At 34.3% G+C, this 13142-nt stretch overlaps 1 protein-coding gene across 3 annotated transcripts; it reads left to right on the top strand.

Moving 5' to 3' along the window:
- LOC117703539 (olfactory receptor 4C15-like) lies at positions 1-7857 on the top strand. 3 transcript variants are annotated; one of them, XM_076929075.1, is made up of 3 exons: positions 1-433; positions 3231-3385; positions 5114-7857. In XM_076929075.1, the coding sequence occupies exon 3, from the start codon at positions 5120-5122 to the stop codon at positions 6089-6091; it is 972 nt and encodes a 323-aa protein (XP_076785190.1). In that variant the 5' UTR covers positions 1-433; positions 3231-3385; positions 5114-5119; the 3' UTR covers positions 6092-7857. The 3 variants fall into 3 exon arrangements, with proteins under 3 accessions (XP_076785190.1, XP_076785189.1, XP_076785187.1); XM_076929074.1 differs by having other exon boundaries at positions 3231-3444; XM_076929072.1 differs by having other exon boundaries at positions 3231-7857.
- Positions 7858-13142: the final 5285 nt, after the last annotated feature.

Here is a 13142-nt window from a genome sequence, read left to right as displayed (position 1 = left end):
TCTGAGGCCACGTGGAGACAGCACTAGAAAAAGGACGGAGATATTCCCACCTGCATCTCACAGCTGCCCTTCTCTCTCCTAGAAGGAAGAGGAAGAGGGGGATCCAAACATTATTTTGGTTACCACCAACCAGAAGTCTCCACAGAGAAGAAGAGAATATCTTCAGATTTTACACAGAGTTGTTACATAGGACCTACCCCCTTTTCATTTCCAGAGATGATTTTAAACTATGACAAACTGATTTAAACTTTTCATGCTGTAGACAGGCTATTGTTTAATGTAGTCACAGGCCTTTCACTTTGTAACTGTTTGTGTGCAAGTTACGTAAATTCTGGTGCTTAAATTCTTCATCTTCACTATGGATTGTATGACCAATCACAGTGGATACATACAGGAATGAGATGCACACCTGGAGCCCAGAGGACAGCATTTTGTAAGTGTCAAATGTAGCAACTCTCAGAGTAAAAAAACTACTTCTTTAATTTTTTCCTTTCTCTCTTTCTTCCTTCTTCCCTTTGTCCCTTCTTCCTTTCTTTTTCTTTCTTCTTCCTTCCTTTCCCCATTCTTCCATTTTTTATTTCCTCACCTTTTTATGTTTTTTTCTGAGTATGTCTCTCAAAAACTCTTTATTTATTACAAAATAAAAATATTTCTTTCAGCTAGAAACCAGACAAAGTAGAAATTCACTAAATGGTATTTTCTATTGTATCTAAGTAGGACTTTAGGTGTTCCAAACACAATCTCATTGCTTTAGTATACTAATGTTCTCATCATTCTATTTTCAAAAATAAATTTAGTATGTTTTGAGACTGTATAAAGTATATTGTCAGAATCATAGAGATGGAAGGGATGCTCTATCCTATGTAGTTATTACTAGAGAAGATAAAATGTGCTCCCTCCACAACCACATACTGACATACAGCACAGAGAAGAACAATACACATCAGAGTGACTCAAGCTATTGATCTAGTCATGTCCTGTTAATTTTCCCATACTGTGTATCATAAACATCACCAGGTCTTCAGGTCCTCATCCCAGAACTGTTCAGGAATGTGAAGTTTTCAGTGTTCTGGACTAGATTACTGCTTTAGGCATCATGCTATCTCCTGAAAGGTATATAAATTATTAATAGAAGAAAAATAGGAAGTTCAGATACCCTTAGGAAAGAGATAAAAGCAGACAGAGAGCAGTACATTTCATAAATAATGAAGCACCAAAGCTGCACATTTAGGGAAATCTAAAGTGCAACAGTGAAAAGAGAGAATAACAATCCATAATCCAAAGGGAGCACATGTCCCAGACAGACATGGGAAAATGCTTGTTTTTTTGACATTCATAGGAAATAGATTTTTCAGTTGCATCAAATAGAATAGTGTTAGATAAAAATAGAATGGGTTTAAGGAATTTAACCTAAAAGCCACTTCAAACAAGATGTTCAGTTATTTTTTCTTAGTAAAAGCAGTATTTATATGTTTAAAAAATATATTTTAGTGCTAGTACTTATACTGGCAAACTGGTACTCAGAAAGTCTGATAAACCTGAAAAAAAATATATATATACTACATATATGTATGATATATATATGATATATATATGATATATATATATATATATATATATATATATATATATATATATATATATAATTTCTCATTAATGAAGAAATTCTGTTATTGGAAGAATAACAAATATTGCTATGAATAGATTTGTTGTTGAAGTGAATGGGAAGGAAAGATTGTGAACCTGGATTCTGCTGTGTTCGTGCTTGCACTTTACTGAGCATCTGTGACTGTTTGCCAGGGCTTCTCAAGCTTACTAATGTTGTGACAATTTAAGGGCATTCCTCATGTTATGGTGACCACAAAGCATAAAAAAACCTACTTTTGTTGCTACTTCACAGCTGCAATTTTGCTACTGTTATGATTCTTACTATAAATATCTGTGTTTTGCAATGGTCTTAGTGATGATTAGAAAAGATCGTTTGGCCACTAAATGGGTCACAACCTACAGCTTGAGAATCATTGCTGTAGGCCACACCTAATTAATAGTTGCATTAAATTTTTGTTGTTCTTTGGAAAGAATAGCAATTATTAAATAATACTATTTACATTATTCCAGATTAATATCAGGATTTAATTTTCTTTTAGCCTTCTACACAACTTGTTTTTCCTTTGAGAAATAAGGCTATGTTAACCAATAATAGATGTGTTAGGTCTGTGGGCTAGAGTACTGAACCTGATAATTATTAACTGCATTAAAATGCATTTGTATTTAAATAAAATGCTATTTCTTACTGTAATTATAACAAAATATTTTACGTTTGTTAATGAGTATGAAGAAAAGCACTCATCAAGCTTTCCCATACAAATACAAGAATTAAAACTAATATGTGTATTCTATGTTGTGTCTATGCAACAGTTGTGTCTCGAAATTTGCTATCTGCTTCTACTGGATTCCAGACTCCATAGGTATCTATATATTATTCTCACATGAAAACTAGTCTCTGTTCTAATGATTAAACCCATTAGCAGAACTGAAATATGAGTATTATAAAATTTGAAGGACTTGAAGTAATATGATACATAATGGATAGTTTAGTTTAGAGTGTTGCACAATAATTGTAATATTAAATGAATCCTGCTTTGTGATCTTTTTACTTATCATAAGTTTTCTTTCATATTTCTTTTTCTTCTTTTTTTTCTGTTCCTTCTTCTGAGGATAAACTGGCCAATGTTAAATTATATCATGATATTTTTTTACATTATTATAATGGTTATTTTCTGATCTAATAATGTTATAGGGATTGTATTATCCTGTTCTTTCAGGTATAAAGGTGAATGGATACGGGGCTTTGGTTACAGGCAGTAGTGAGATCTACATTTGAGAAAACATGGGAATGGCTGCTTTAAGGCAAACGCTCATTGCTGTTCTATAATCATGCAATAATGTGTTAGCTGACTGTCATTCCTTGAGATCTCTCTCTCCCTCTCTCTGTATCTATACATACATACATATATATATATATATATATATATATATATATATATATATATATATATAAATATATATGCATATATACTCTTTTATTCAGACATCTTAACAAATTCATATGTAAACATTTATATATAAGTATATAAATATATGTAAATAAAACTATATGTAATATATAGTAAATGTGTGTGTGTGTGTATGTATGTAGGCACAAACATGGTTTCATTAATGTATTTCAGTTTTCTACACAAGAGAGGACTCGGACACAGTTGAAGCCTGTGGAAAATGAATTCAAGATTGAAATATTTATCTGGTGGTCTTAAAACTATCTGCAACTAAGGAAGCTAATTTTAAAGAGATGAATTATACCTAAAATCTGTAAGGACATTTTATTGTGAGTTGGGCTTTTATATTTTTACATTTGATGCTTTTTATAAACCTTGTAGTTGACAGGTAAGCTACTTACAAACATTATTGCTATAGGAAAGTCTCATAAAGTTCAAATAATATATCTTGAATAATTTTGTTTGCATTAACAAGAGCACATTGAATAAATAATTGGTAATTATGTTTCAAGACTCTTAAACATTCAACCTACAGTTTCTCTTTTATACTTATGTGACTGTTGTCAATTTTTTTATGAGGCAGATGGGAATAATGACTTTTAATTTTTGCCATTTCTTCTGTTGGTCAAGATGTGTCTATCACATATCAACAAAATAATAAGGTGCTTTACTTTTTGTATCTGAAAGTATATTTTAGAAACACCCCTCTTACTCTATAACTCTTGTCTGAAAAGATGAATTACCTTTCTTCTATGCTTATCCCAAAGGAGGAACCTTGTACTTTAGAACCAGAAAATCTATGTTAAAATACCAGGTTAAGCACCTTTTGTTAGTTTGAGCATAACACTTTTTATTAAAATGTTTACCAAGAAATAACAATATAATAATAATAGTAATAGCAATAATAATAATAATAATAATAATAATAATAATAATAATAATAATAATAACACATAATAATAAACCCATTACTCCTTGTAACTTAAGTTGCTAGCAGTTGCTTAACTTGCATCATCTCTTACCATGACAAAAGGTATTATATCATATTCTGGTTACAGTTTAGAATGATTAATTAAAAGGAAAATCTCAACAATTTCAGCAACCACATTACAAATAAAAACAAACATTTCCTGTAGGTCTGTGTAACTTTTAAGAATAAATTAACTCATTTGACATTTCAGTTATCCTCAGATGTTCAAGACAATTTGAAATATGGTCAAGATTGTCAATATATTTTGCTATTCTGATAGAAGGTGAATGTTCTGATAAGACATGGAAGACTGTTCATCTGTGTTTCATTCCAAGCAGATTGAAGACATGATTAATATAGTATTTTCTCTATGTGTATAACATGTAAATGGTTTGTTTCACAATGCTTTCAATCTATTTCAAGAATTACTAGGTCAAAACATGTTTCTGTGTTTTACAGATTAACAATAGCCAGTACTTTAATTCTATACAATTTTCAAAAAATGTCTTCAGGAAATGACTTTTCTTCTTTTCTTAAAACCAAGTTTAAACAAGGACACCTGCTGGGCAGTGGTGGCACACACCTTTAATCCCAGCACTTGGGAGGCAGAGGCCAGTGGATTTCTGAGTTTGAAGCCAGCCTGGTCTACAGAGTGAGTTCCAGGACAGCCAGAGCTACACAGAGAAACCCTGTCTTGAAAAACAAAATAAAACAAACAAACAAACAAACAAAACACAAAAAACAAAAACAAAAAAACCATGGACATCTTATGTATATTATTCCCACACTTATCTCCCTTTCTCCTGCTAATACAGTATGTAATCCTCCTTTGTAACTCATGGTCTATTCTTTAATTACTATTATTTTATTTATATGTATGCATATCATAACTCTATCTACCTATTATTCTTGCTATATAAATGCATATATATTCTATTCAATTCACTTAGTGTTGTGTGTATGTACATGTGTTGGTCAAAGCACTGATGTTTTTCTGTTCTCACTCAAGAAAAATTTGTTTACTACTACCCCAACTTGTTGATGATAACATAATCTTACTCAAAACACTGTTTCCTAATAATTACAGGTTCATATGAACACAGTTTTACTTCACAATCTTCTTGAAATTATGCAAAACCAGAGTTTTGTAACAGAATTCATATTCCTTGGACTATCACAGAACCCTGAAGTCCAGAAAATAGTTTTTATTGTATTTTTATTTGTCTACATTGCAACTGTTGGGGGCAACATGATAATTGTGGTGACCATTGTCTGTAGCCCAGCACTGATAGACTGCCCCATGTACTTCTTTTTGGCATTCTTGTCCTTATTGGATGCATGCTTCTCTTCTGTCATCACACCAAAGATGGTTGTGGACTCCCTGTATGAGAAGAAAACTATCTCCTTTGAAGGATGTATGATGCAGCTCTTTGCTGAACACTTTCTTGCAGCTGTGGAAGTTATTGTCTTGACAGCCATGGCCTATGACCGCTATGTAGCAATTTGCAAGCCCTTGCACTACTCTTCCATCATGAATTGGAGGCTCTGTGGCACTCTGATGGGGATAGCATGGACAGGGGGTTTCTTGCACTCTATCATACAAATTATCTTCACATTGCAATTGCCCTTTTGTGGACCCAATGTCATTGATCATTTCATGTGTGACTTGTTCCCATTACTTGAACTTGCCTGCACTGATACGCATATCTTTGGCCTTTTAGTGGTTGCCAACAGTGGGTCTATCTGCATCATAATCTTCTCTATTTTGCTTGTCTCCTATGGTGTCATCCTGTCCTCTCTGAAAGCCCATAGTTCTGAAGGGCGATGGAAAGCTCTCTCTACCTGTGGATCCCACATTGCAGTTGTGGTATTGTTTTTTGTTCCATGCATATTTATATATGCACGGCCTCCATCTGCTTTCTCCTTTGACAAAATGGTGGCAATATTTTATACCATCCTAACTCCCTTGCTCAATCCTGTGATTTACACTTTTAGGAATAAGGACATGAAAAATGCTATGAAGAAAGTGTGGAAGAGATTGATGGTAGTTTCTGATGGAAAGTGAGAGAGAAAGATATCCATAAAGAAGCCAAAATGATTTTGATAAAAACATTCAGAGATTTCATTTGTATAGAATAGGTCATGTTTATCACTTTTGAAAACTATCTTTTAAAGAGTCAAAAATGATGTGTTCACGTTATTTTGAGTATCAATTCTTAGCCTGCTACTTGTTATTTTCAAGTGTATATTAATGAGCTTTGAAAATTGTACTTGCTTATACTGTCATAATTTAAGAAAAAAAGGAAAAAATGTATATATCTGGTTTATTTGACATTCATTCCACACTGTGCAATATGCCAAAACATTTTACAGATTTCGCTGACTTCTGGAAATAACCAGGATTCAGAACAGGTGGACAGCAGAGCACTCGAGAACCTCAACTGGAGGTGTTTTTGTGCCATATGATGCCAGCATTTCGTGTGGGCTTATCAGCAGCAGCTACATAGTGTGAGTACCATATTGAGTGGCTCTTTCATAGTGATTTATATCGAAATGGATTGGGGCAGATTCCCCCCAAAAATTAATTACTTCTTAATCAAATAACAGAAAGTGAACAATTGAGCAAACTCTACACTAGGAACATGGAAACTGGATGACCTGATTCCCCTATTACCATAATAACAAGGTATCCAGAGCACCAAAATGCAAAAAGTTAATTTTAGGAGTAGAGGTCATTTCATTTTTCTTGATAGCTTTATTTTTCTTATCTTTGACTATGGGGATGAAAATAATTATAAATGTAATAGTCTTCAGTAAGCTGACCTTCCAATTCAGCCACATTTTACATATCAACTATTAGAGATAGTTTAGTTTTATGGGTCTCAGTTATATATTTTGTTTCTGAAATAAATGTATTTTCAAGAAAAAAAAACTAAATTTTCTTGTTATATCAACACTGATAAAATACCAATTTTTCATGTAATGTGAAAACAACACTGAAAAACCCATTGCATTTTTCCTTAACATTTTATGCCAGTTTGAATTAAAATAGTGCATTTTGTTTTACACTTTCTTAAAATAAATGTTGAAGAAAATTCATCTCTATTTGGAAGAGTTCGTGAGATATTATGAATAGTGTCCCAGCAATCATCTGAGGCATTGTTGTATATTATAAATAAACATAAGTGTAACAAAAGCCCAGGGTCTCTAATGGGACTCACCTCTTCATTTATGTGCTCCACCAACTTTCTTTCTCATAACAGATTGAGTTCTTGATATCTTTTCCCTTCAAGAATTATTTTTGGTCTTGATTAGTTCATTTATGAAAAAGGATCTAAGTATGGTTTAATTGCTTTATGATTCTTTGGATGCACATTTTGAAATATAAAACAAAACAAAACCTTATTCAGGCCAGACTATAGTGATGAATACAGATTTATCTACATGTGTTTAAAATCAAGCAGTGGCTCATAAATTTATTCTCTCACCCCTCTGTATAAACTCTGTCAATGATATACAGAGATAGGAATTCATAATACTTTCATTGGAATTAACAAATACTGAGGGAAATTTGCTCAGTACTGTCCATTGCTACCCGTTTAGTTAATGGATTCACAAAATTTTTCTATAAAAATTACTGATCTAGGTTTTCATTTTATTTTAACCTGAATTTTCAGTAAACATGGTAAAACTGACTGCCATAGTTTTAGCTCGTGGACACTATATTTGTTGAACTTGCACTAAATTAGTTCATTATAATTACTGTAAGTATTTAAATGATTGATATACAATTTAATTTAAAGTATAAATAAAAAATGTATGGAGACATATAATCTCTAGAATATAAAATATGTGTGTATTATTCAATATGTAATAAAGATGCATATATGTATACATATATTAACACATTCATGCACTCTCCAGATGCACATACACACACACACACACACACACATTCACAAAGAGAGCAAGAGAGAGAGAGATTATGTATCAAATAACTCAGGTTCTTTTTGAGCATTTTAGTTTAGTCTGTCCTCGATTTTGATATCTTTCATCCATCTACAAAGTTATGAGATTCAGACATTGAGCATTGTGCCTTGTTCTTGGAGTGCCCTTAAACAACCAGGGCCTTATATATGATAAGTAAGAATTTAACCATCTGAACCACATTAGTAAGTCAAATTTATGAAAGAAATCTATTAAAGAAATCCAAGAGGGGTGTGTGTGTGTGTGTGTGTGTGTGTGTACATAAGAGCAAGCATATACATTTGTACGTATTTACTTGTGTGCTGCTGTGCATTAGAACAGAGGTCAGCATCAACTGTTGTATCTCCTTTTTGTTTTCGAGTCAGTTTCTCACTAATTAGGAACTCTCCAATTATGTTATACTGGTTGGCCAGTCAGCCCTAAGGATTTTTCTGTGTCTTCTTTCATAGCTCTGTGATTATAAATGTGCCATTATTCTTAGGTTCTTTATATAGTTTCTGGGCTTAAACTTAAGACCTCACTCTTGTAGAGTGATTTGTCTCTCATAGAATGGTTTGTTGGGAAAGGAGGAAACATGAGTGTGCTGGGTAGGTTTTTTTTTGTTTTTCAACTTGTGACAAGCTAGAGTCTAAGAAAAGAAAACCTTAGTTGAGAAAATGCTTCCAGAACATTGGACTACAGGTATGTTTGTAGGGCATTATCTTAATTAAAAGTTGATAAAAGAGGGCCTAGTCCATTGTAGTTCATGCCATCTCTGAGCTAATGGTCCTGGGTTCTATAAGAAAGCAGGCTGATCAAGTCTTGAGGAGCAAACCAATAAGCAGCACTCTTCCATGGCTTCTGCATAACCTCCTGACTCCAGGTTCTTGCCCTGTCTGAGTTCCTGTCATGACTTTCTTTAATGATGAACAGTGATACAGAAGTGTAAGATTTATTTAAACACTTTCCTTTTCAACTAGCTTTTTGGTCATGGTGTTTCATCACAGCAATAGAAATCTTAATTAAGACCCTTATGAATCTATTACTCTGTCACATAAAGGTCATATGACTCATGAATCTTTGTCTTGTAATGCACATGTGTTTCCCTTGCATCTCTCCCAATTACAACTACTGATGACATTTTTGTGATGCAGTACCCTGATGAAAAATGGTGAGGCCATCCAATATCAACCCCAAATAAGTACACAGCTATTATATATTTGATTGCAGAAGCTTGGTTGTCATTTACTTAATGGCTAATATCCATTTGTAAACAAATACACACCATATTTATCTTTCTAGATCTGGTTTACCACACTCACAATATTTTTTCTAGTTCCATTCATTTGCATGCACATTTCATGATGGCATTTCTTTTCAACAGCTGAGTAATACTCCATTGTATAAATGTAACACATTTCCCTTATGCATTATTTTGAAGGGGGACATTTAAGTTTTTTTCCACTTTCTAGCTATTATGAATAAAGGCACAATGAACATAGTTGAGCAAATATTCTTTCTGTAGGATAGAATGTCTTTAGTGCATATATGCCCAAGAATTATATAGTTGAACCTGGGGGTAGACTGATTTCAAACCGTCTTAAGAAGCACCACACTGATTTTCATAGTGGCTGTACAAGCTTGCACTCCAACAATCTTACACTGGTCGGAATGGCTAAGTTCAATAAAACACATGACAGCTTATACTAGCAAGGATGTGGAGTAAGAGTATAAGCTGTCACGTGTTTTACTTATTTTTTATATTTTAACAATATATTTTATTTTACTTTTTAAATAATTAGTATAATTACAGATTTCCCTTCCCCTTTCTCTTTTCTTTTTTTTTTTTGCACTTTTTATTGAATATTCTATTTACATTTCAGATGCCATCCCATTTCCCCATTTTCCCTCCCTAGAAAACCCCTATCCCATGCCCCCTTCTCCTTTTTGCTTTTATACAATTTTTTTAATGTTAACCAAAGGCTTAAGTTTGGTAATGCTCAATATCAATAAAAAATGTAACCTAATACCCAAACTAGATATATCAACTATCTTTGACTGGCAGAGACATGTGAACATCTGCCTCCATGTCTGGCCCCCATCTCTCTTTCTCTCTCTCATCACCTAGCTCCTCTTCTCCTTCTCCTTCTCCTATCCTTACTTCTCCTCTTCTCCTTACTCCTCCTCTTCCTCTTCGTACACCTCCCACCTTAGCTCCTCCTACATTTCACCCTTCCTGTTAAAAAAAATTTCTCTCAAAATACTGTTAGAGCATAACTATACCAATTTATGTCAGTAAGGTGCAAGATAGACCTAATACCCAATCCATCATTTTGTTGACTAAGCAGAACCTCTGTCATCTCTCCTACTAAAAGACTTAGTTCTGCTTTTTTTTTCTTGGCTTTAGAATGAATGTCAGCTGAAAACCATTCTCTCAAATCTTTTCTCTCAAAGTAAATAGCAAGGATTGGCTATGAGACTATAAGTTTTCAATCCCATCAGAAATCCAGAATGACTGAGTTAACTGAAATTATGAGAAGCACAAAGCACAGCTTCTAAAACTTAGCCAATTTATAGAGACCGCTGAACACGTGGACAGTCCCTATGCTACAGAATGTTGGAGCATCTGTTCTTCAGCCTTCTGGCCCAGAGTCATCTGACAGACCTAGTGATGCAGAATTATTGAGGGATGATTACTCTGTCTAGGCAAGTATAATCAGTTGACTATTCTGCAAATGTGTCCTTTTCTGGACAGTGATTTGTCTGTAGAAGGAAAGAGGCAATTCTTGCCTAGTGGCTGACTCACTACAATTGGAAAAACACCAAAGATGCTCAATTTCTTCTTAGAATCCAAGACACGAAGCTGTCAGGAGCAGACAGGTCTCTAATCAAAATGAACATTATTACAGAAATGTTTGTCACGTCAATTCTGTGGACTTCCAACATTTTGAAAACCAACTATCCGTGTAAGGCAATCTGGACTGTTGTCTGTTAACTCCTCTCAGCTATTTCTAAATAAAATATAGAAAACATCCTAACAATAAACTCAGAACCCTGAGTTTGCTATAGTCCCTTAACTCACAGGCTAACCATCTCAAATCAGTTAGAAAAGTTAAAGAGGGACTGGGTCTAAGCCTTGTATTCCTAAATGTGTTACGTAGGCACAATGCCTATGAAAGTAACAATATTAATCTCACTTTTATATTAATAAGAAGCTCATACCAATGAAAACTTTAAATTTGAAATCAAAGTAAATTTTGTAATATTTAAGAAATTATAACTTCATCTTAATAACAATTATACATATTTCTACCAATGGGTTATGGCCAAGCAATAAATCCTAGATAATCCTCCCTGTTCCAACAAAACTACTACTTTTCCCTAGAAAGACAGCCCAGTATTAATCACCTCAGTCCCCAAGCCCAGGGAATAGGGGCGCTGACTCTTCATTAACTTCTTCAAGCTGATTATGGGCATTGAGATATTAAAAGAGGGGCAGGGGGAAGAGTAAATTGATAAGCCTCTGATGGTGTGTCTTCACTGCATCCAGCTGGAATTCCAGGACATCAGAGGTTCGAGCAGGTCTGCTCAGCTTGCTTGATGAGTAGATACACCAAGGCTATGTATTCTACAATATACAATTCTCAAAACAAATTTTAGTATCAAGGTAATTTTTTGTTTAAATTCTGGAATCTAGTGTTCTGGCAGCCTGCCTCTGTCATGTCTAATCCATATAATTGTTGAAGTTTCTATGAGGGTGTGCCCCCACCATCCTCCCATTTTCACATTCCTGCTCTCAAATTTTTCAACATTAGGGAATCCAAACTTTCTGGCATCAAGGCCCTCCACTTTCACTGATGTCTAACCTCTTACTCCATCCCCCCTCCTCCAATTACTATGAGGGTGTGCTCCCAACATCCTCTCATTCCTGCCTCCCTGCTCTTGCAATTCCCCAACATTAGGGAATCCAAAGTTTCAGGTACCAAGGCTGTCTACTTTCACTGATGCCTGGCAAGGCCACCATCAACTACCTATACAGGTGGATCCATGAGTCCCTCCCATTGTGTTCTTGGGCTGGAGATTTTATTTTATTTTATTGGGTATTATATTTACATTTCAGATTTTATCTCCTTACCTCACTTCCCCCCACCACCCAGAAACCTCTTATCTCATCCCCCCTCCTCATGCTTCTATGAAGCTGTGCCCTCACCTATCCCCCGCCCCCACTCTCCCCTCCCCATCCTCACATTCCCCCCCCATTCTGTGTTTGTCCTTCACGGGACCAAGATTGACCTTAGCCATTCTGACCAGTGGAAGATTGATGTTTAAAATAGTTTTTAACTCATATTTTCCTGATAGCTATAAATACGGATCATTTTTAAAAATGATTCTTAGCCTTTTGAGCGTTCTCTATTGAAATTTCTCTATTTAGATTTAATTCACTTTTTAATTAGATCATGCTTTTTTATATCTGGTTTCTTGAGTTCCTTATATATTTTCACTACTCTTCCTCTATTAGCAGTGGAGTTGGTAAAAAAAAAACATTTTCCCATTTGTAGGCTGCCATTTTGTCTGAATAACACTTTTTTGCCTTACAGAAGCTTTTTAGTTTCATGAGGTCCTACTTATTAATTTCTGCTCTTAGTATATTCCCTATAACTGCCATGCTCTCAAAGCTGTCTCCTCTACAGACGTATTCAAGGCCTTCTCTACTTTTTCTTCTATCAGTTTCAGTGTGTTTGGTTTTATGTTGAGAACTTTGATCCAGTTGGGCTTGAGTTTTAAGCCAAGTGTTATAGCTCTATTTGTATGCATGATCCAGCTTGACCTAGCACCATTTGTTGTAGATGCCGCCTCTCCTTTCCCAGTGTGTATTTCTGGCTTCTTTATTCAGAATCAGTTGTCCATAGGTATATTTGCATCTTCAATTAGATTCCATTGATCAATATGTCTGTTTTATGTCAATTAATTTTGTACTACAACTTGAAATTAGGAATGTTGATACCGCTAACATTTGTTTAAAATTGTTCTGAATTATTTAACTATCTTGATGTGTTTGTTTGTTTTACAAATCAATTTGAGACTTGTTTTTTTAAGGTCAGTGGAGAAATGTGTTGGAATTTTGATGGAGATTACAGTGAGTCTGTACA

Source organism: Arvicanthis niloticus, chromosome 2, assembly GCF_011762505.2.
Source record: "Arvicanthis niloticus isolate mArvNil1 chromosome 2, mArvNil1.pat.X, whole genome shotgun sequence".
In the NCBI taxonomy this organism is placed as follows: Eukaryota; Metazoa; Chordata; class Mammalia; order Rodentia; family Muridae; genus Arvicanthis; species Arvicanthis niloticus.
This window is presented reverse-complemented; position numbering and strand designations above follow the sequence as displayed.

Excerpts from the sequence above, each read along its gene's own strand:
- LOC117703539 (XM_076929075.1), top strand. The coding sequence starts at position 5,120 with ATGAACACAGTTTTACTTCACAATCTTCTTGAAATTATGCAAAACCAG.